The sequence below is a fragment of the Callorhinchus milii genome, unplaced genomic scaffold, assembly GCF_018977255.1.
Source record: "Callorhinchus milii isolate IMCB2004 unplaced genomic scaffold, IMCB_Cmil_1.0 Scaffold25, whole genome shotgun sequence".
In the NCBI taxonomy this organism is placed as follows: domain Eukaryota; kingdom Metazoa; phylum Chordata; class Chondrichthyes; order Chimaeriformes; family Callorhinchidae; genus Callorhinchus; species Callorhinchus milii.
This window is the reverse complement of record NW_024704766.1, coordinates 6,994,365-7,016,867: the sequence shown is the minus strand read 5'-3', so window position 1 is coordinate 7,016,867 and position 22,503 is coordinate 6,994,365. Positions and strand designations below refer to the sequence as shown.

General features: G+C 47.9%; 1 protein-coding gene across 1 annotated transcript in view; it reads left to right on the top strand.

Moving 5' to 3' along the window:
* pcsk7 (proprotein convertase subtilisin/kexin type 7) overlaps nucleotides 1-22,503 on the top strand; it is a 56,093-nt gene that overhangs the window by 31,709 nt on the left and 1,881 nt on the right. Inside the window, exons 9-15 of the mRNA XM_042343888.1 lie at nucleotides 3,743-3,910; nucleotides 5,614-5,721; nucleotides 6,612-6,714; nucleotides 10,406-10,562; nucleotides 17,956-18,050; nucleotides 20,853-20,949; nucleotides 22,373-22,490. Of these exons, the coding sequence (XP_042199822.1) occupies nucleotides 3,743-3,910; nucleotides 5,614-5,721; nucleotides 6,612-6,714; nucleotides 10,406-10,562; nucleotides 17,956-18,050; nucleotides 20,853-20,949; nucleotides 22,373-22,490 (846 nt within the window). The remainder of the gene's footprint in view (nucleotides 1-3,742; nucleotides 3,911-5,613; nucleotides 5,722-6,611; nucleotides 6,715-10,405; nucleotides 10,563-17,955; nucleotides 18,051-20,852; nucleotides 20,950-22,372; nucleotides 22,491-22,503) is intronic.

Below are 22,503 nucleotides of genomic sequence, written 5' to 3'. Positions count from 1 at the left end.
TTGCATCCTCTGGTTATCCACCAGTGGAAACAAGTTGCTCCTTTTTTTTACTCCATCAAAACCCCTCATCATTTTGAACACCTCTATTAACCTCCCCTTAACATTCTCTGCTCTAAGGAGAAGATTCCCAGCTTCTCTAGTCTCTCCACATAACTGAAGCCCCTGAGATTGACCGCAGTATGGTGTCCTGTAGCTTAAGAAAAATAATAATAATAATAATCCTTGCCTTCGATATAGCGCTTTTCACGTCTTCGAGACGTCGCAAAGCGCTTCACAGAATATGCTGTTAAGTGTATACTTGTGGGTGAAACGCAGCAGCCAATTGCATACAGCTGTGTCCTACAAACAGCCGTGGATTGAAAATGAACAATTTATTATCATTTTTGTTTTGGAGGTATTAATATTAGGCTTAGCATAGTGGTTAGAGCGCTCGCCTCACAAGCGAGAGGACCTGTGTTTGATTCCCGCAGGGCAAAACTGTAGGAAAGTTTCCTTACTCCACACACCTTGCAGTTGTTAGTCAATTGGCAGAACACTTTCTGGGTATAAGTCCTCTAAATTAAAAAAAATAATAATAATTTGGTCACTGAATCTAGGGCTGTTTGTGGGACACTGCGGTGCACAATTGGCTGCCGCAAAATACACAAAATATACAGTCAATTCACTTTACAATATATGCTCTGAAGCTTTGAGGCATCTCAATGACGTGATAAGGCGCTGTATCAAATCCATGGACTATTATTATAGTGTCTGTGGAGCCAAGGCCTAGGAGAAAGAAATAGGATTTTAAGAATTTTTGTTGGTGGGGGGGGTTGTAAAATTGGTGCCACGTAGAGCACAGTGGGTTTCAGCGCCGATTAACAATTGACTCCGTGACCTTCGACAAGAACCTTCTTACTCCACGCCAATTCCCAGGGATGTAATCCAGGCTTTAAATGTTCTAGATTCTTCTAACCTCAGCCTCATTGAACCCTTCAGTTTATTAGAGAGGACAGACTCTCGGGAATGAGATTAGGCTTGTTATGTCTGTGTGTGATGCCCAGTGCATTGTCTTGGGCCTTCGGACAGTATAAAACCTATACACTTAGCGTGAGGTGAGATCATTCTTGAAACAGAGGAAGAGGAGTTGTTATTGAAATGACAACACGGTGGGGGGCAGAGCGGGGGGGAAGGAGTGAGGAGAAAGGAAGATAATTTGTCAGAAATTCCGTTGGGAAGCAGCCATCAGTCGCAGGAAAGACATTCTTCTTATTAATATTAATTATCATTGTTATTAAGAAGAAACTATTCCCTGCCATTGATAACCGCTTCCCAGTTTATCAATCCCTTCATACCTGGCACCTCCCGACCTCCTCACTCCTGACTCCACTACCAGTTGACTCCGCTCGACTGGCTCCGGCCTCCTGCTTGGCCCTTGTACTCTCCGTTCACCATCGGTGGCCGCGCTTTCAGCCACTATGCCCCCAAACTCTAGAACGCTCTCCCTCCTCTCCATCTTGTCCCCTCCCCTCTTGTCCCACCCCATCTTCGGGTCACGTCTCAAGACCATCCTCTTCAATTTACGGAAGGTTAAGAGCGTTCGCCTTGCAAGCGACAGAACCCGGGTTCGATTCTCGGGCAGGGTGAAACGTTGGGCAAGTTTCCCTACCCCACACTCCTCTGTTTACTTAGCAGTAAGCAGGAACCCAGTTCTTAGTCGATTGGCGAATCGCTTTTCCCGGAGTAATAATCCCTTAAAAAAATAATAATAATAATAATAATTTGGTCGCTCAAATCCACAACTGTTTGTGGGATGCTGCTGTACGCAATTGGCTGCCACGTTTCACCCACAAAATATTCATTTTGCCGTCTGTCCTGTGAATGTGCTTTGAGACGTCTCAAAGACGTGATAAGGCGCTGATCAAATTCAAGGATTATTATTATTATTGTTCACTCAGCTGTTCTGCGGAACCCAAACTAGCAAATGGAATGAAAATAATGTCAGGAGACGGGGTGTCTGATCTGGATCTGTCTTTGCTTGGAAGGAAAATATAATAATAAAGGAACAAGGAAAATAAACTGGGGCTCCGTGCCTTTTGCTGTGCGCAGTGTGATTAAACCCTTCTCTGTAATGCAGTCTTAGAGAGTCCAGGCTTCAGTAAAGATAAATTATCCTTGCATTCTGGACAAGTCTTCTCATTGTCTTAGGAACATAGGAAGATAGGAACAGGAGGAGACCATTCATCCCCTTGAGCCTGTTCCTCCTTTCAAATAAATCATGGCTGATCTGTACCTCAACTCCAATTAACCGCCTTCGCTCAATATCCCATGGTTCCCTGACCTGACAAAAAATGTCGGGAGGATATTCCCAAAGTTCTTCACGGGATGTATTAATAATAATAATTATTATAATCCTTGCATTTAATATAGCACCTTATCATGTTGTCGAGACGTCTCAAAGCGCTTCACAGGATACCACTGTAAATGGGATTGACTGTGTATTTTGTGGGCGAAACATGGCAGGCAATTTGCACACAGCGGCGTCCCTCAAACAGCCGGAGAGCGAGCGACCAACTTTATCTGGGGGCCAACATCGGTTTCACCTCTCATCTGAAGGATGTAATAGAGAGAGATGGCTTTACCACAAGGCCTGTAAACAGGAAGGGCTCTCAGCTGGCAATCTTGTTGGAGTTGGCCATCCGCTCCTGTTATTCCAAAGACATCCAGTGCTTTCCCTTTGACATTCGAGTCCGTTTGTTTGTTATCCCTGAAACCGTTGTGAATAGATCGATGTGTACTTACTGCCTGTGACCCCCTGAGATGTATTTAATTCATCAAACATGCAACGATTTATATTTATACAGCGCCTTTTGCATCAGCGGGACGTGAATATTTCCCTCGTTTTGACATGATTTCTCCCTCCTTCCCCCCCCCCCCCCACCCGTCCTTGCGTTCTACCCTCTAATTTCGAGACTTGCATTCCACAATCATTCCCGACTGAGCTCATGGTCTAGGCTGACACTCTGGAGCAGTGCACGGGGGCGAGAGAGAGGAGGAGAGAGGGGCGTCATATTTGTCTGAATGGTTTCAAATTCTGTCACCGTGATCCTGAGATACTGTCGGAAAAGAGAAGGGAGTTTCTCCCTCCGGGTGTGTCCCTGGTCAACAATCCCCCCCACCACCCCAACAAGATAAGTTTGGTCGTTCACTTCATGGCTGTTTGTGGGACGTGGCTGTGAGCAAAATGGTTGCCGCGTGTGTGCTTGTGAAATACACAGGCACAGAGATGGAGTGAGGAGATAGTGAGCGCGAGCAAAAAGAGAAATGGAACGAGGGATGGAGCAAACGAGTGAGCAGTAACTGAGATGAATCACTGTTCTGTTTTTCTGGAGAGCCAAAGAAGTGACATCAGAGCGGGAAAATATGTTGGTTCATTTTAAACAAACAAAAAATAAATAAATCCTAAAATAGGTGCAGCATCCAGCAGCTCAGGCCACACTGACCGGTTCCCATTTTCAGTAGCATTTCGGGATGATGACAGCCTGTGTTTGTCTGTATGTGGTGTGTGTCTGTGCGGTGTGTGTGTGTGTGTGTGTGCTATATATGTAGTGTGTTTCTATGTGGTGTATGTATGTGATGTATGTGCGTTGTGTGTGTGTGAGGGACCGGCCACTTTGCGGTGATGATTTTAGTCGTTGTCGTTGTGATCCCTCTAACACCAGTCTTTCTCTCTTTCTCTGGTGCTGTGCTGCGCCCCTTACAGGTGACGTCAGACTGGGACATGCGGGAGGGCACGGGCTGCACCGAGGGGCACACGGGCACCTCTGCTGCGGCCCCCCTGGCTGCGGGGATGGTGGCGTTGATGCTGCAGGTCCGTCCGTGTCTGACCTGGAGAGACGTCCAGCATATCATTGTCTTCACATCCACCAGGGTGAGTGTGGGGGGTGGGGGGGGTGGGGGTTGGGGGTCACTCACACTACAGTCAGCCTCGATGCCCTTTCAATATCTCTACCCCATTTAGCATTTTTTGACACAAATGTCCCGTCCTGTAGCTCAGTGGTAAGAGCCCTCGCCTCGCAAGCGAGAGGACCCGGATACAATTCCCGGGCAGGGCGAAACCTTAGGGAGGTTTCCTTACTCCACACGTCTCTGTTTACCCAGCGGTCAGTAGGAACCTGGTTGTCTCAGTCTCTTGGCGGATCGCTTTCCGGGAATAATTAATCCTTTCAAACAAAATAAATAATTACATTTAAAAATTACATAAATAAAAAATAAATAAAAAAATGTGATCACTTCAATCCATCCACCTCTGTTTGTGAGGACCCTGCTGTGCGCAATTGGATGACGCATTTACCCCGCAAAACACACAGTCACTTCACCTTACACTATATCCTGTGAAGCGCTTTGAGACGTCTCGAAGACTGATAAGGCGCTGTATCAGATGCAAGAATTATTATTATTTTTCCCGATCTTCCACTCATGCCAATTTCCATGAGAGACCTGGACACGGGGAGTGTGAGACCCTAAACGAGCCCCTCTGCCCCCCCTGAGTGGGGGGTGGGGGCAGGTTTCAGTACCTCATCTCGCGTTTCATAGAAAGGGACCTTCCTGACCTGTATCTGCCGGCTCACAGCTTTGCCCTGGAGAGGTTTTTTTCTGAGAGCCGGCGAGTTTCTAAAGAAAATAAACTTTCTTTCCACTCTCGTCCGTCCCACATTGACACCATATGCACCGGATTAATGGTGTCCGGGTTAATCATCGTCGGATTTTGAGGCTCTGGAACCGAGGAACATGATAGCACGAACCTGTCATTGACGGGAATAACCCTCACTTTTAATACAGCGCCTAAAAACGTCAGCCGTCTCGCAGCGCTTCACGAGGAATCGCTGCCCGGTGTAGTGACTCACACCCATGCAGCAGTGTCCCGCAAACAGCCAAGCAGCCACACACTCATTTTCATTTGGGCGATTGTCGGCTGGGACACCCGGAGAGAGAGCGAGGGAGAGAGAGGGAAACTCTCTTCTCTTTTCCACAATAGACCTGTGGGATTTTTAACATCCGCCTGAACAGGTACAGACGGGACATTTGTGTCAGTGTCACATCCGAAGGTCAGCGCTTCCGACAATGCAGGGATGCCCACCGCCCCCACCTCCCCCACACGCCCCCCCATCACTGCACTGCAGAATCAGTCAAGAACCTGAGCTCAGAGTCCTGATCTGAAATGCATGATTGGCTGAGGCGACAGTTCTACTAACTGAGCCAAGTTGGTACCAGGGTGTGTGTGTGGGTGCGTGGCTGGTGGGGGTGGCACAAGGAGCGAAAGGAGGTGAAGAAGGATGCGTCTTTAAACAAGGCCTCTCACACAGCACCTCTTACATAGGAATAGGAGGAGGCCATTCAGCCCCTTGAGCCATTCTATTAGATCATGGCTGATCTGTACCTCAACTCCAAAGGTGTGTGTACCTCAGACGCCTTTGCCCCGTACCTTTAATACCCTGACATGACATAAATCTTATCGAATGACCTCAGTCTTGAAAATTTAAATGGATCCACAGCCTTTTGGGGGAGGGAGAGATTTCCGTTACCCCTTTTGCTGCTACTTTTTTTTACTGCTCTCGTCTCTTCTCGTTCCAGTTTGATGACCGTATCGCTGGATGGCAGATCAACGGAGCCGGGTTAAGCCACAGTCACAAGCACGGCTTCGGGCTGCTCAACGCGTGGCGGTTGGTCAATGCCGCAAAGGTTAGCGATGGTGGTGATGAGATGACGGGAGATGAGAGGGGGGAGGGTCATGCAACTACCCTCACGCAGGGTAGCGTTCCGAGCGCTTGACGCTAAGCCGGGGGGAGGGGGAGGTGACTGGAGGCACGGTTGAAGAGGACGGTTTTCAGGCGTGATCAGGCGGAGGGATTGAGGGAGAGTGTTCCAGAATTTCGCGGAGTAGTGGCTGAAAGCGCCGTCGCCAATGGTGCAACAGAGGGGACAAGCAGGAGGCCGTAGCCAGTTGAGCAGAGACTGTGGGTAGTGGATTGGGGAGTGAGCAGGTCGGAGAGGGAGGGAGGTGGAGAGGGAGGGAGGTGGAGAGGATGGGAGGTGGAGAGGAGGGAAGGAGGTGGAGAGGGAGGGAAGGAGGTGGAGAGGGAGGGAAGGAGGTGGAGAGGGAGGGAAGGAGGTGGAGAGGGAGGGAAGGAGGTGGAGAGGGAGGGAAGGAGGTGGAGAGGGAGGGAGGTACCAGTGCGTGAAGGGAATTGAAGACGAGTTTGTGTTACTGAAAATAATGCCCAATTTGTAACTTGCGCCTAAACGTACAGACAGGACTTAACTAAAGGACAGTTTCTCAACGTCGTAGGAGGACGTCCCAAGGATAGTCAAGGATTTGCTGATGTTACTTCCTGTTGGGTTCAGGAGGAGTGGAGGGCGGTGGGGGTGGGGGTGGGCGTGTGACCGAAGGAGTGGTCGAAGAGGGGAGTCTTGAGACGGGCTCCCTTACCAGTGAGAGTAGGGATTTGTGCCCAGGTGCTTTAACAGGTGCTCAGGGTGTGACTTCACTTGGGCTGAGGTCTCCTCCCAAAAACTGTCTGGTTTTAATGGCTGTGAAATTGATGTCCTCTCTCTGCCTCTTTGCGATGCAGATCTGGGAGTCTGTGCCTTACCTCACCTCGTACAGTAGCCCTGTTCAGAAGGAGGGAAAGGACATTCCCCTACATCCCAAAGTCTTGGAGGTTGTGTGGAATGGTGAGTAAGAGTTTCCGGCAGAGTCCGGGATATAAATCGGGAATAAATCAAATCTCGACCCCAATAACCTCAGAACAACAACAGCACCATCGCCCCGGGCCCAATATCTCAGAGGATGGGGGTTACGATCCAGGCTTGGGAAAACAAAATGGCCGACTTCCAGGTCGCCGGATCCCGGCCGATGTCACTTCCTTTTGGTTGCACATGTGAACTATGCACAAGAATTGGCAGCGCCCTCCATTGTGATGGGACCCACCTGAGCTTCATCAATCCTGACCCCTGTAACACAGCACCTCCGTCAGTCAGAGGAGAGCTTGCGAGGATCGCAGCCCGGCTCGTGGAGTCCGGCTGCTCAGGGGTTGGAGCAGTCACTGCGCCAGTGAGAGAACCTGAGTTTGATTCCCGGGCAAACCCTTAGGCAAGTTTCCTTACTCCACACATACGCCTCTGTTTACCCGGCATTAAATAGGAACCCGGTTGTTAGTCGATTGGTGTAATTATTATTACTGATCCCTTCAAAAAGAAATCTAGTCGCTCAATCCACGACTGTTTGTGGGACGCTGCTGTGCGCAATTGGCTGCCGGGTTTCGTCCAAAAAATACACAGTCCATCTACTCTACACTATATCCTATGAAGCGCTTTGAGACGTCTCAACGATGTGATAAGGCGCTGTATCAAATGCAAAGATTATGAAGGATTATTATTATAAGTGTGAGTTGCTGAGGAGGCGTTAAGGTACCGAGGCTGTACCCCATTGGAAAAGGGCAAAATAAGAAGAAGTCAAATGACTTCAAGAAAGGAGTGGGGAGGGAGGCAGAGACGAGACACGATCTTGAAAAAAAAATGTTGAACAAACAGTAAATCCATCTGTTAACAGCAAAAAATGTTCGTGTCTGAGAGAGCCCAAATTCCGGAATCGGTTCAGCCGGCTATTCTGTAGATAAATTGCACCAGGTTTCTGTGGTTGAAAGATACTCGACATTTACAGGAACGGACTGCAACGCGACGTCCATCATTCTGTCAGCAACGCTGTGTTATTACTACAAGGCAGTTTCTTGGAAGTATTATAGCAAACGAACCCTGAGGCTCCATCGGCATCACATAATATTTTTTTTCTCTCTCCCTTTTGTCAGTAATCTCCTGAGTCACCTCGCTACACTCAGTCTGAGAAGCAGCGAGATGGAACCTGGTGCCACAGTATTGGCTTGGCTCTCTCATCCTTATAAGGTTAACCCTCTGTGAAGTGGTTTTGTTTCATCCAGTCTCTAACCACCCGCTCGCTGGCACACCAGCTACCGTTTACAAAATGCCTTTGGTGTCTTTGTAGCTCCAACCAGCGCTGGGGGGGCGCGTGTGGCATTGTTGGAAACGCTGTCCTTTGGATGAGACGTTAACCCGTCTGCCTGTTCGGGTGGACGTTAAAGATCCCGAGGCGCTATTCGAAAAGAGGAGGGAGTTTCTCTCTCTCTCTCCCCCTCTCTCTCCCGGTGTCCTGGCCGAATCGCCCACATAATGAAATTGGTCACGGCTGTTTGTGGGACGCTGCTGTGCGCAAACTGGCTGCTGAGTTTCTCTCACAAAATACACTTTTACTACACTTAACAATATATCCTGTGAAGCGATTTGAGACGTCTCAGCGACGTTACAACAACAAAATTTTTTTTATTTGTATAGCGCCTTTCACGTCAGGAGGATGTCCCAAGGCGCTGGACAGTCAGAGTTTCGGGCCCGGGGTAGGATCGGGGAGGGTGGAGGGCAGGGGGGGAAGCAGGGAAATCGAAAGCACAGTCGAAGAGGAGGGTCTTGAGATGAGTCTTCAAGAAGGCGAGGGAGGGGTGCAGCGGAGGGACTGCGGGATGGAGTTCCAGAAGGTGGGGTCAGAGTGGTGGAAGGCCCGCCCGCCAATAGTGGGGCGAGCGAGACGGGGGACGTGAAGCAGGCTGGAGCCCACTGAGCGGAGGGAGCGAGCAGGGTGATAGGGGTTAGGAGGTCGCAGAGGTCGGGGGGAGCAAGACCATGGAGGGCTTTGAAAGTAAAAAGACGCTGTATCAAATATCATTATTATTACCTGACCTGTTTCCGTGCAGTATTGCTCTGTGTGATTTGTTAAGCCAATTCTCTTTTTTTCACGTACGCTATATAAGGTCCCTTTTGCCAGGTCTTCTCTCAAGACTGAAATACAGTAGTAATTTAACCTCACCCCCAATTCACTTTTTTCTTTGTCTTTCTCAATTCATTCCTTTCCGTGCACAGCAACACACTTTTAAGAGCAATGCTAAGAATTTGGCTGTATCGGATGAAGAGAAATGAGGGCAGTGGACTAAAGAGAGGGTAGGAAGAGAAGTGGCCGTAAAGGGTTAAAAAACCGTCTAGGCAATGATGTAATGGATGTGCGGTCTGATTTATCAGTTTTTGGCTTAAACAAAAGTGACGTGTCTCTTTTTTTTAAGAGAGAGAGAGAGAGAGAAGGGAGGTGGGGGGGGGGGGGAGGGGGCAGGGAAGGAAAAAAAACTAGAGGAAATGTAAGGCAAACATTAAATTGAGCAAGAGCGGTTGTTCTGCTGCTGTTGGAGGGCAGCCAGCCAGGCTCTGCTGTCTCCCTCACCATGTAAGGCAATGTTACAGCTGCTGAATTGTGGACGTCAGTAAAATGCGGATCAAGGATTTTTCTAGTCTCCCGCCACCCGTTCACCATCAGTTGGTTCTGGCGGTTAGTACAGCACGTGCCAACACCCCACCCCGTCTGATCGGGGGGCTGTATGTCCACAAGCGCTGTTTCACTGTTAGCCTCTCTGTCCTCGCTCTTTGGAACTCCACCCTTCCTCTTCTTTCTTTCTACCTTCCGTTTCACCCACAGATATACAGTCAATTCACTCTGCAGTGCATCCTGTGAAGCGCTTTGAGACATCTTGAAGACTTGATCAGGCGCTGTATCAAATGCAAGGATTATTATTATTATCTCCACTAAAGATGTTTTTGTGCCTCATGTTCCTCCTCCCGACATAGAAGCACATTCCGATAGTTGGCTAATAGAGTGACCACTTGTTTCATCAATGACCCTTTAATTGGGGGAGTTCCAATGGGCTATTTGACTATATTAGAGAAAGGGTAGAACATTGCAGCTTGAGCCCAGCTTGATGCTTTGCCCACTTGACTCCAGGAGGTAAGGAATGTGGCGAAAAGGCATTATTCTGCCACAATCTAATAAAGCAATGGAACAGGCGCAGTACCGCCTCCTCCTATTCCTTTTGATTGTGCCATGTATTGCACTGCACATTTGATACAAAGCCTTATCGTGTTGTCGAGACATCTCAAAGTGCTTCACAGGATATACTGTAAAGTCTAGTGACTGTATATTTTGTGGGTGAAACACGGCAGCCAATTGCGCACAGCAATGTCCCACAGACATTGGATTGAAAATGACCAATTTATTATTGTTTTGTTTTGGAGGGATTATTATTAGGCTCTGTGTGGAGTAAGGAAACTTGCCCAAGGTTTGGCCCTCTGCCGGGAATTGAACTCAGGTGTCTTCACTTGCAAAGCGAGTGCTCTAACCACTGAGCTACCGGACTCCACAAAACTGGTTGCACCCAGTAGGGCCTTGGTTGAGTCTCGCTCCTCCCATCCCATCACCTGCCCCATGAATTACTTTTAATTAAATGGCACGTGAATATTTTTTGTGTTTCCGTAGTAACCGCGGAGGACCTGAACTTGTCTGGAATGAAGACTCTAGAACACGTAGCGGTGACCCTGACCATCACCCACCCGGCTCGAGGCAAACTGGAGATCAAACTCTTCTGTCCCAGTGGCATGTCCTCCCTCATCGGGGCCAAGCGTGTCGTGGACACGTGAGTTTCACGGGGAATCATGGGAATCACTCACGTCAAGCCGTGTTTCGTTGGTCCTCGCCAATCTTCTCCACCTCTCTCCTTAACGTTATTATTATAATAATAATCCTCGCATTTGACCCAGCGCCTTATCACGTGGTTTGGACGTCTCAAAGCGTTTCACGGAATATATTATGAAGTGTAGTGACTGTGTATTTTGGGGACACAGCAGTGTCCCCAAAAACTGTCATGGATTGAGTCACCAAATTATTTGTATTTATTTATATATTTTCAAGAGATTATTAATCGGATATTGTTGGGATTTAGTCTAGCGCCTTTCAAAGTCTTGAAGTGCTTCACAGGTTTTTTACTGCTAAGTGTAGTGACTTTGTTTTGTTTAGGGAATGTGGCTGTCCAGTTGCGAACAGTAATGTCTCACAAACAGCCATAATAATAATAATAATAATAATCCTTGCATTTGATAGAGAGCCTTATCATGTCTTCGAGACATCTCAAAGCCCTTCAAAGGATACACTGTAAAGTGTAGTGACTGTGTGATAGTCCTCCCGATGTGAAAGACGCTATACAAATGTGATTTTGTTACTGTTGTATATTTTGTGGGCGAAAATGAGTGAACATTTTTATTGAGGGGGCATAGTTGGCCAGGACATTGGGAGAGAGAAACTCCCTTCTCTATTCTAATAGCCCCACGGGATCTTTAACGTCCACCCGAACAGGCGCAGATGAGATCTCTGTTTAACATCTCATCCAAGGGACAGGATCTCCAACATTGCTGCGCACACACACAAGCAGCGTAGTGGAGAGTGTGCGATCAGCACCATTAGACGTTCGGCTTTTAAACCTACAGCCTTCTGACTTGTAGGCGAGAGTGCAATCGACTGCCTGAACTCACGCAACCAAATTGCACTAATTTTAGGATTTTTAATTTAATTTTGTATTTAATTCACTTGACAGATTAGATAGTTTTAGGAAAAAGCATTACGGGATATAGTACAGAGATAGTTTGGGACATATGCACAGGCGATTGCCAGGAAAGGTGGAAGGCGAACTAGATGAACCTTGGTCTTTTTTCATCTAGCATTTCTTATGTTAATTTTCTTTAAATGGAGTGGACGGGGTGGGAGGTGGGTGTTGGGGGTGGTGCGGGGAATTAGAATTAGCACCGGAGCAAATCTAAATAATTTACTTGTTGCCATTTAGAACAACAACAAATTGCTTTTATACAAATTGCATCTTTCACGTCGGGAGGACGTCCCAAGTCGCTGGACAGCAAATAATAATAGAATAATCGTTGCATTTGATTTAGAGTTTTATCACATCGTTGAGACGTCTCAAAGCGCTTCACAAAATACACTAAAATGAATTGACTCTATGTTTTGTGGGTGAAACGCGGCTGCCACTTGCACACAGCGATAAGGGGTTTGCACCCCAGCTGCGGTTTGGGATCAAAGAGGGGGTTGAGGGCAAGGTGGGGGAGGGGGCGAGGAGGAGGGGAAATGATGTGTGTATGTCAGTTTGGCTCAGTTGGTAGCAATTTGGCCTCTGAATCAGAAGGAATGTTACCAGTGACCCAGGAACATTGGGCTGGTTGGCTAAGTGTGTTTGACATTCCTAGGTCATGGTGCTCTAGATTATGAGATTGGTAGACTTTCATGAACAAGTGGGGGAGCGAGCACCAGCACGGATAGGATGTGCCGAATGGCCTCTTCCTGTCCTGGTTCCCAGTATTAAGGGTCTGTCCGTAATTTGTTGGAGCTTTTCCTCGTTATTGTTTTGACTTAATATATTTTTTTATTGTTCAATTATCTTCAAGAAGATATTTCAATTCAGTTGCTAGTGAAATAACCGAGCCTTACCTTAATAATAATTATAATCATATTTTTTTCGTGCCGGGTGGATGTCCCAAAGCACTTCACGGGATTTACTGTGAAGTGGAGTGACTGTGGGCGACCTCGGCAGCCAATTTGTGCACAGCAGTGTCCCACAAACAGCCATGAGAAGGGAGTTTCTCTCTCTCTCTCCCTGTGTCCTGGCCAACAATCCCCCAAATAAAATTGTTCACTCACTTTGTGGGACGTCACTGTGCGCAAATTAGCTGCTGCGTTTGCTCACAAAACTCACAGTCACTACACTTTACATTATTTCCTGTGAAGTGCTTTAGGGCGTCCACATGAAAAACTAAAGTTTATCATTTTTATTATTATTTTCTCTCTCCCTCTCCCTCTTTCCCTCTCTCTCTTTCTCTTGCCCTCTCTCTCTCTTTCTCTCTCCCTCTCCCCCTCTCTCTCTGTCTCCCTTTTCTCTTTCGATCTTCTTGCTTGTACAGCGCAGCTTACCAAAGAAAAAGGGAATGAAAACTAAGGTTTATTTTAAAATAATGACTTGTGATGCAATATTGCCATCGATTCCGTGGGCAGTTGAGGCATTTATACTTGAGCTTATTTAAGGAGTGAAGACACTTGTGAGACCTTCATATTTTCTCCCTTTAACTTGAGTCCTGGCCAACATTTGCTACAAAATGCCCTATTATGTACACAGGACTGTGGCATTAAATTATGGTCAAATTCAGATTTGTAGATCAGAGAAGTAAGAGAATGAGGCAACGGTAAATAGCCAAGGCAAGCCGACAGCAGACTGACTTTATACCTCCACTGCTTTTCCTCGACTATTTCTACTACTAATAACCCTTCCATCTGATACAGCGCCTTATCACGCCATTGAGACACCTCAAAGCGCTTCACAGACTAAAGTGGATCGACTGTGTATTCTGTGGGTGAAACGCGGCAGCCAATTGCGCAGGCAGCGTCCCACAAACAGCCGTGGATTGAGTGACCAAATTTTTTTTGTGGAGATTATTACCCCCGGAAAGTGATTCTCCAATCAACAAACGACCGGGTTCCTAACTTACTGTTGGGTAAACAGAGGCGTGTGGAGTGAGGAAACTTGCCCAAGGTTCCCCTGCTGGGAATCAAACTCAGGTCTCTCGCTTGCGAGACGAGGGCTCTAACCACTGAGCTACAAGACTCCACTTATTCAGGTGTTCTACTTGTTATTCAGGTGCCCTAAAAACTGCCAGACCTGCTCTCGCTACTGCTTTTGATCTCGTTCTACATCCTGGAGTGTGGACTAGCCCTGCAGCTCTGCTGCGAACTGTTCAGTCTCTACCGCCTTAATGGTGATGGGGCCTGAGTGCACGGCTCCAGGAGGATTTGTACATCAGAGAGGTGTTGAGCATCTGTCAGCTGGACTGTTAAAGCTTTGGTAACACAAGCCAGTACAAGAGGTCTCCTGACCTCCCTCTCTTCACTCACTCACTCGCTCACTCACTCACGCATCCACATACGTACACTCCACTCCCTTCCTCTGTTCCTCTCTTCTCCCTTTCTGTCCCAACTGCCATTCTCTCCTTCTCTTCCTCTTCTAAGTTTAGATCATGTATCCTCATTTTCTCTCTCTGTGATGCGTCTTGTGTGAAGTGTAGTGACTGTGAGTTGCACAGGCAAGCGAGACTTGCGGAGTGAAAACGTTAAGTAAGTGTGTGTCAGCCTGGCTCAGTTGCTGGCGCTCTCTCTCTCTCTCTCTCTCTCTCTCTCACACTCTCTCTCTTTCACACTCTCTCTCTCTTACTCTCTCTCTCTCTCTCTCTCTTCCCTCAGAATCTGAAGGTTGTGGGTTCGAGCCCCATGTTGGGACTGGGAATCACACAGTCTAAGCTGATATTCCAATCAAGCGCTGGGGGTTGTTGTATTGTCGGAGACGCCGTCCTTCGGATGAGACGTTAAACTAAACCCGGCTGTGCCTGTTCAGGTGGTCATTAAAGATCCCGCGGGGCTGTTATAAAAAGAGAAGGGAGTTTCTCTCTCTCTCTCTCTCCTGGCCAACAATCCCCCCAAATAAAATTGGTCGCTCACTCCATGGCTGTTTGTGGGCCGTTGCTGTGCGCAAACTGGCTGCCGCGTTTTGCTCACAAAATGCACAGTCACTGCACGTTACAGTATATCCTATGAAGCGCTTTGAGACACCTCGAAGACGTGATAAGGGACTATATCAAACGCAAGATTATCATTATATTATATTCAGGGATATGGCAGTGTGGGAAGATGGAGGGGAGTATAACAGATGGGCTGGGTTATGACCTGTGGTGGAGCTGGCTTCCTGGGCTGGTCAGTGTCCTTCTGTCCCTGATTTCCTGTGTATGAGCCACATTGGTTTTAATCCAGTGTCGCTGTTACTGTGTGCAACAACAACAAGGACTTGCATTAAAATAGTGCCCTTCAGGCGGAGCAGTGTCTCGGAGCGCTTAAAGAGTGGACAAGCGGGAGGCCGGAGCTGTACAGAGGAGCCTGAGTTCAGCCGCTGACTGCTATGTGGAGAGATTTCTTTTATAATCTGGTTGTTTTTCCAGGTGCCGAGCTTATCTGCTACCTTCCCTCCCACTGAGAACAAGAACCTCTTGGTGCAAATACAGATTGTGCACAGGCCAAGATTCATTCCATCTGCTCAGTTTCCATGGGCCGTGGCCTGCAATTCACAGTCAATTCACTTTAAACTATATCTTGTGAAGCGCTTTGAGACATCTCGAAGGCGCTACATCAAACGCAAGGTTTATCATTATTATATTAAGGCATATGGCGAGTGACGGGTGAGCAATGGTTATGGTTTAGACTGTCGGACTCTTTTGCCTTCAAACTTCATCATGATAATCCTCTCCTTTGATATAAAGCCTTATAATCACGTCGAGACGTCTCAAAGTGCTTCACGGGGTTTTACTGTAGAGCGTACAGAGGAATTGCAGGGGAGGAAAGCTCGTCTTAATTTAGACAGACTTTTTTTAACGAGCGCGGGGAAGGTCTTCAGGCGCGATCTGAAAAAGGGGAAGGAAGGGGGTAAGGCGGAGGGATTGAAGGAGAGAGTTCCAAAGCTTTAGTGGCTAAAAGCATGGCGGAGCGGAGGGGACGAGGGACAAGAAGGAGGCCGGAGCCGGCCGAGCAGAGGTGGCGGGTGGTGGAGTGGGGAGTAAGCAGGTCGGAGAGGCAGAGAGGTGCCAGGGCATGAAGGTATTTGTAGATGAGTGTTAGAGGATCTTCAAGGCGAAAGAGAGAGAGGAGATAAAATGGCCACACACTCCTGTCTCATAGCTGCTCAGTGTTGTTGGCAGATACAAAGCGCAGAACAACAACAATAAATTACATTTGTTAAAGCGCCTTTCATGTCAGGAGGACATCCCAAGGCGCTGGCGGGACAGTCGGGGACAAATAATCTCCTGCCTCACTTCTGTGGATTGCGTTGTGGGAGCTCGCATGTAACACTGTTGGCTCCAGTCCCCCGCCTGCCACATCTGCAGCTGCGGCAACTGCACCAGTAAACTCTTCAGATAACCCACTGAGAAACACAGGAAAATAATAGGAAGCCATTCAGCCCATCAAGCCTCTCCAATCATTTTTCTTGGATCTTTGTCGATCTTTTAGTCCCAATGCCTTACCCACCCTTTTGCTGAACAGTAAACCTCGCATAAGTCGTATCAGTTGGGACCATACATTTAATATGACTTATACAAAGTATGAGTTATGTGAATCTTTCCTATAAATAAATTGTAGGAAATTCAGTGGGACTTGGGGCAAATATACAACTTAGGCGATTATATGATTTATACCGATCAGATTTATGCGAGTTTTACTGTATCTCTTAATCCCTCTACTCCCCAAATATATATATGTGTGTGTGTGGTCTCTCTGTGTATTAATCTGTTTGTCTGTCCCTGTTTATTGATTCTATCTCGCTGGGAGGATGACTCAAAGCGATTCACTGTCAAGTGTAGTCGCTATGTGTTTGTAAGCGAAGGTGACAGCCCAATTTGCACATGGTGACATCCTGTGATGTTCTGATGTTCTGACATTGCACCAAACGCAAGGCTTATTGGTCTTGCCCTCTACATGGACATCTCTCCCGAACCTGCCCTTTGGGTGTGGGTGGGAGAGACGCGGGCATACGCTGGTTAAAATCACAGCGGGCAAAATCGCATCGAGCTCAATCTTGACTTTGAGAAGAGATGTGAACAGTTAAACAGCGGCAAACTGGTGTGAATTCTGCGTTTACCCATAAACGTTTACAAAACTTCCAAGGAATGTCTCAAGGTTGAGACAAGTCTATGTTTATCCTTGTTGGCAGCAACAGATAAATCTGAATTTTTTTAATATGAAATGTCCTCTCCCGGCCTCTAAACCCTCGGAAATCTGATATGAGTTGTATTCTGTAACACAGTGACTTGTTTGCCGGCCCTTTAAGGATTTCTAACTGAGGAGTTCACATAGTTTGCTTGTGTGTTGATTCAGCGGGAAATGAAACTTGTGAAAATATTTATTCAGCAACAGTACACGACTTGATGTGATTGTGCATAATTTCGCGAGCATTCAACAAGAATTAGGTGGATAGAGATTGAGCAACCTTGAAATTAAATTTTCATTGGCGGGTTTCCACTCCAGATTAAAAGCCCGGCTCAGCCCGAAGGTTATAATAAATAATAAATAATCCTTGCATTTGATATAGCCTTTTCAAGTCTTCGAGATGTCTCAAAACGCTTCACAGAATATACCGTAAAGTGTATATTTGGGGGCAAAACTCAGCAGCCAATTGCGCACAGTAGTGTCCCACAAACAGTGGTGGATTTAAGTGACCCATTTATATTTTTTTCTTGAGGGATTATTATCGGCCGTGTGTGTGGAGTAAGGAAACTTGCCTGAGGTTTATCCCTGCCGGGAATCGAACCCAGGTCTCTTGCTTGCGAGGCGAGTGCTCTAACCACTGAGCTACAGGACTCCAGGTTGTGGGTTCATGCCCCGCTTGAGGAATTCTAGGCTAACGGGGGTGGGGGGGAGAGCACTGAATTGTCGGAGGTGCCGTCCTTCATATGAGACTTTACAAGGTCCCGTTTGCCTGTTCAGGTGGACATTAAAGATCCCGCGGTGCAAATCGAAAAGAGAAGTGAGTTTCTCCTACTCAGTAATCCCCCCCAATAAAATTGGTTACTCACTCCTTAGCTGTTTGTGGGACGCTGCTGTGTGCAAAACTGGTGGCCACGTTTCACCCACACAATACACAGTCAATCCACTTTACAGTATATTCTGTGAAGCGCTTTGAGACGTTTCAAAGTCGGAAAAAATATGCTATATCAAATGCAAGAACTATTATTATTAATATTAGCTGCTGTGTTTGCCTTCAAATACACAGTCACTGCACTTGACAGCCATTCTTTCAGCAATTCTTATGTTCTTATGTCTTCATCATCGTAACCTGGTTAGTTTTGCTACAGATCTCTGTTGTGGTTTTCTCTGCACATCAGTGTGTTATGAGCCTTCACTAAGTTATAAATCTGCTGTTTTTCCCTGTTATCCAGTGACGCCTCAGGCTTTAATGACTGGATGTTTTCCACTGTGAGGTGCTGGGGTGAGAGAGCAGAAGGCATCTATAAGCTTACCGTCCATGATTCAGGTAATTAATAATAATAATAATCCTTGCATTTGATACAGCGCCTTATCTTTGAGACGTTTCAAAGCGCTTCACAGAATACACTGTAGAGTGAATTTAGTGTGTATTTTGTAGGCGAAACACGGCAGCTAATTGCACACAGCAGCGTCCCACAAACAGTCTGGATTGAGTGTCCAAATTATTCTTTTTTTAAGGTATTATTACCCCCAGAAAAGCGATCCGTCAATCGACTAACAACCGTGTTCCTACTTACTAAGCAAACATACGTGTGGAGTAAGGAATCTTGCCCAACATTTTGCCCTGTCGGGAATCGAACCCAGGTGTCTCGCTTGCAAGGCGAGTGCTCTAACCACTGAGCTACAGGACTCCTATTTACTGTTGGGGAATTGGCTCCCACTCTCTCTCCCCCTTCGGTCGCTGAATTTCCTCTATTTATGTAACATCCTAAAGTGCTCAGAATTTGGCAAATTCTTCAATACAGCCTTAATTTTGAAGTGGTTTTGTCCTGTAAGTTTCTTACAAAAGTAAGAACTAAGGAGTGACGAATACCTTCCGGAATCTCTTTTTTTATATATAAAAGCTGACGGAAACCTGGCTAACGTGGAGTAGGAGTGAATTGAAGGGTTTTCAGCAACTCTGCTTCAACTCTCCCTGACGCAGCCAATTGTGCACAACAGCGTCCCACAAATAGCCATGGATCGAAGTGACCAATTTATTATTGTCCTGTTTTTTTTCTTGAGGGATTATTATCAGGCATGTGGAGTGAGGAAACTTGCCCAAGGTTTCGCCTTGACCGGGATTCAAACCCAGGCATCTCGCCTGTGAGGCGAGTGCCACTGACCACTGAGCTACAGGACTCCACACAAGGGGGAAGCTTGGGCCTTTGAGCTCAATAAAGCATCTTCCCCCAACGAGGGAGTCAGCTGGAATAATACTTTAGGGTCCATCTGCAACAACAACAACAAATGACACCGGGAGGACATCCCAAGGCGCTGGACAGTCAGGAATTTGCCCCCAAGCTGGGGGTTGGGATCAGGAGGGGTCGAGGGCAGGAAGGGTGGGAGGAGGAGGGTTGATCGAAGGTGAGGTCAAAGAGACCAAACCCTCCCTGCCCTCCACCCCTCTAAATTTGTGTTCTAGCTGGACTGTAGGACAAGCGTTTAGAGTTTGCAAAGGGTCAGTTCAGGGCAGACAAGATTTTGTTTAACCGGAGGATAATTAACGACTGGAACAGAGTTGCTAGAAGGTTGGTTGAGGCCAGCGTGGTGATGTGATGGTGGGGGGTGTAGCAGTAGAACAATAGAGTCTTACAGCACAGAAGGAGGCCTGTGCCGTATCTTTGACAAGCTATCCAACCAGTCCCACCTCCCCGCTCTTACCCCATAGCCCCACTCCCCCGCTCTTACCCCAACCAGTCCCACTCCCCCGCTCTTACTCCAACCAGTCCCACTCCCCCGCTCTTACCCCAATCAGTCCCACTCCCCCGCTCTTACCCCAACCAGTCCCACTCCCCCGCTCTTACCCCAACCAGTCCCACTCCCCCGCTCTTACCCCATAGCCCTGCAAATTTTTCCTTTTCGAGTACATATCCAATTCCCTTTTGGAAGCTATCGTTTGGGTGTGTGTTTCTCGAGGGATGCGATCAGATGGGCTGAAGGTTTGTCTTCATCTGAACTGATCTTGTGAGCAGCGAGAGGTTTTTAAACTACCACCCCCCCACCCCTCCCCGCCCAATCTGTGGAGGGTTTTACAGCAGACTTCACGGCCTGGCCTGGGCTGGCGTGACACTTATTGCAAAACAGGCCTTTGAAACTGTTGGGATTAGTTCTGATGAAATCTTTATCCGTCACATCTTGCTGTGATTAAAGCTCCAAAAAGTGCAATAACAGACCTTTTGGTTTGTTCCGAAGCCAAACAGTTGGGAAAATCTAATGAATACAATGTGAGAACTGTGGCATGTGTAAGCGGAGATGTGTGTGTGTGTGTGGGTGGTGGTGGGGGTGGGGGGTGGGGGGGGCGCTTTGTGTGTGTGTGTGTGTATACGTGGTGGTGTTGGTGTTGGGTGGGGGGGGGGGCCCTATGTGTGTGTGTGTGTGTGGTGGTGGTGGGGGGGTGGGGGCGTATGTGGTGGGGGTGGGGGCGCTGTGTGTGTGTGTGTGGTGGGGGTGGGGTCGCTGTGTGTGTGTGTGTGTGGTGGGGGCGCTCTCTGTGTGGGTAGTGGTGGTGGTGGGGGGGCGGCGCTGTGTGTGTGTGGGGTGGGGGGGCACTGTGTGGGTGGGGGTGGGGGCGCTGTATGTGTGGTGGTGGTGGGGGGGGCACTGTGTGTGTGTGTGTGTTGGTGGTGGGGGGGCATTGTGTGTGTGGTGGTGGTGGGGGGGCACTGTGTGTGTGTGTGTGTTGGTGGTGGGGGGGCATTGTGTGTGTGGTGGTGGTGGGGGGGCACTGTGTGTGTGTGTGTGTTGGTGGTGGGGGGCATTGTGTGTGTGGTGGTGGTGGGGGGGCACTGTGTGTGTGTGTTGGTGGTGGAGGGGCACTGTGTGTGTGTGTGCGTTGGTGGTGGGGGGGGCACTGTGTATGTGTGGTGGTGGGGAGGCGCTGTGTGTGTGTATGGTGGTGGTGGTGGGGGGGCACTGTGTTTGTTTGTGTGTGTGTGTGGTGGTGGGGGGGATGCTGTGTGTGTGTTGCACGCTTGAGTGGGAGATGGGGTGGGGTCTGGGTTCAAGGGGATGTTTCCAAATTTAAAGCGATTTTCACTGATTATTTTCTTCCTCCTTTTCTTCCTTCCTCCCTCCCCCCCACCCCCAGGCAAGGACTCACAACAGAAGAGGGGCTCCTTAAAGAAAAGCCAACTTGTCCTCTATGGCTCTTCCTGGTCATTTGAAGATGTCCAGCAACGGAGAAGGTGAGGGCCTACTTGCAGGGTTGGGTTAATACATGTGAACAGGAGGAGACCATTCAGCCCCTCAAGCCTGTTCTGCCATTCTATAAGATTATGGCTGATCTGTACCTCAACTCCAATTACCCACCTTTGCCCCATATCCCTTGATACTCTGACCTAACAAACATCTAACCACTTGAGCCTAGAATATTTGAATGGATCCAGCATCTGCAGTCTTTTGCGTAGGAAGGGAGTTGGGGTGGGGGAAAGAAATTTACCTTCCATCTACCAATTCCCCTTTTGTGCCAACAGTGTATGCAACTCTCTCGGGCATGTTGTTTCCGCTGTTTGTTTGTCCCCCGGACTGACCCATTGGGTTATTACAACATCACCTGGTTTCTCCCCATTCCACCACCAGCCTTGGTTAGAAAGCTATCACTAACCCAGTGACATTAAGACCATGGTGTTAGATCTTTGGTAACACAAGCCAGTAGAACGTGTCTCCTGATCTCACTCGCACCCTGTCAAGAGGAAGCCACACAGTGCTTTGGCCATCATGGCTTTGGCTCACAGGGTTGAGGATGTGTCTACACTTCCAAGTCTTGTTGGTGAGCCTGGGCACCCATCATTGACACCTTGGATTTGTAACAGTTAAATCAGCCACTGAAATCCACCTCAAAACGTTGGAACTCTCTCCCTCATTCCCTCTGCCTTGCCCCCTCCTTCCCCTTGTTTGGATCACACCTAAAGAACTTCCTGTTCGACCGTGGTTCCAGTCACCCCTTCCCTCCCCCAACTCGACGCTGTATTCCGCCACTGTTAATCACTCCGAGACACTACACTGCATAAAGTGCGCTATCTAAATGCAAGTTGTTGTTGTTGGAATATTTCAGTGGGTAAGTTTCCTGATAACCAGCTTCGACAGGGGGGAAATACACCTTACCTCCCCCATCCCCCATCTCCCATTCCGTGCCAAGTCAGCATTTAACATCGATCTTGACTTTTCAGTCTCTAACAGATGAGTAAAACCACAAGAATTTGAACCCGGAGTTTTTAGATCCCGAGTGAGTTATATCTGAGTCAATAAGTTGCTTTATGTGCAGTTTTTCCAGGGGTAATAATCCCTTTGAAATCGATATTTTTTTAAATAATAATAGTAAATTGGTCACTCGATCCACAGCTGTTTGTGGGGACGCTGCTGTGCGCAATTGGTTGCCATATTTTGCTCACAAAATGTACAGTCAATTTGCTTCTGCGTTCTGTGTATGTTCTGTGAAGCGCTTTGAGAATTCTCGAAGACGTGATAAGGCGCTGTATCAAGGATTATTAATCTTATTCTCGGAAAAGCTCTAAGTAGTGTCCTGTGCGGTGCCTGACAGGGCGAGAGGGTGACTATTCTGTGGGTATTTTGTTTGTTGTCTGACGAGTGTGTGTTTCCGGTGGGAAGGCTGGTGGAGGGAGCGATGAGCGGACAGTTCCTGAACGACAGCTTCTCACTGCCTTGTCCCTTGGGATTGGAAATCTCCGACCAGGAATCGACTGTGATGGCACCAAACACACTCAAGGTACATCCCGCTC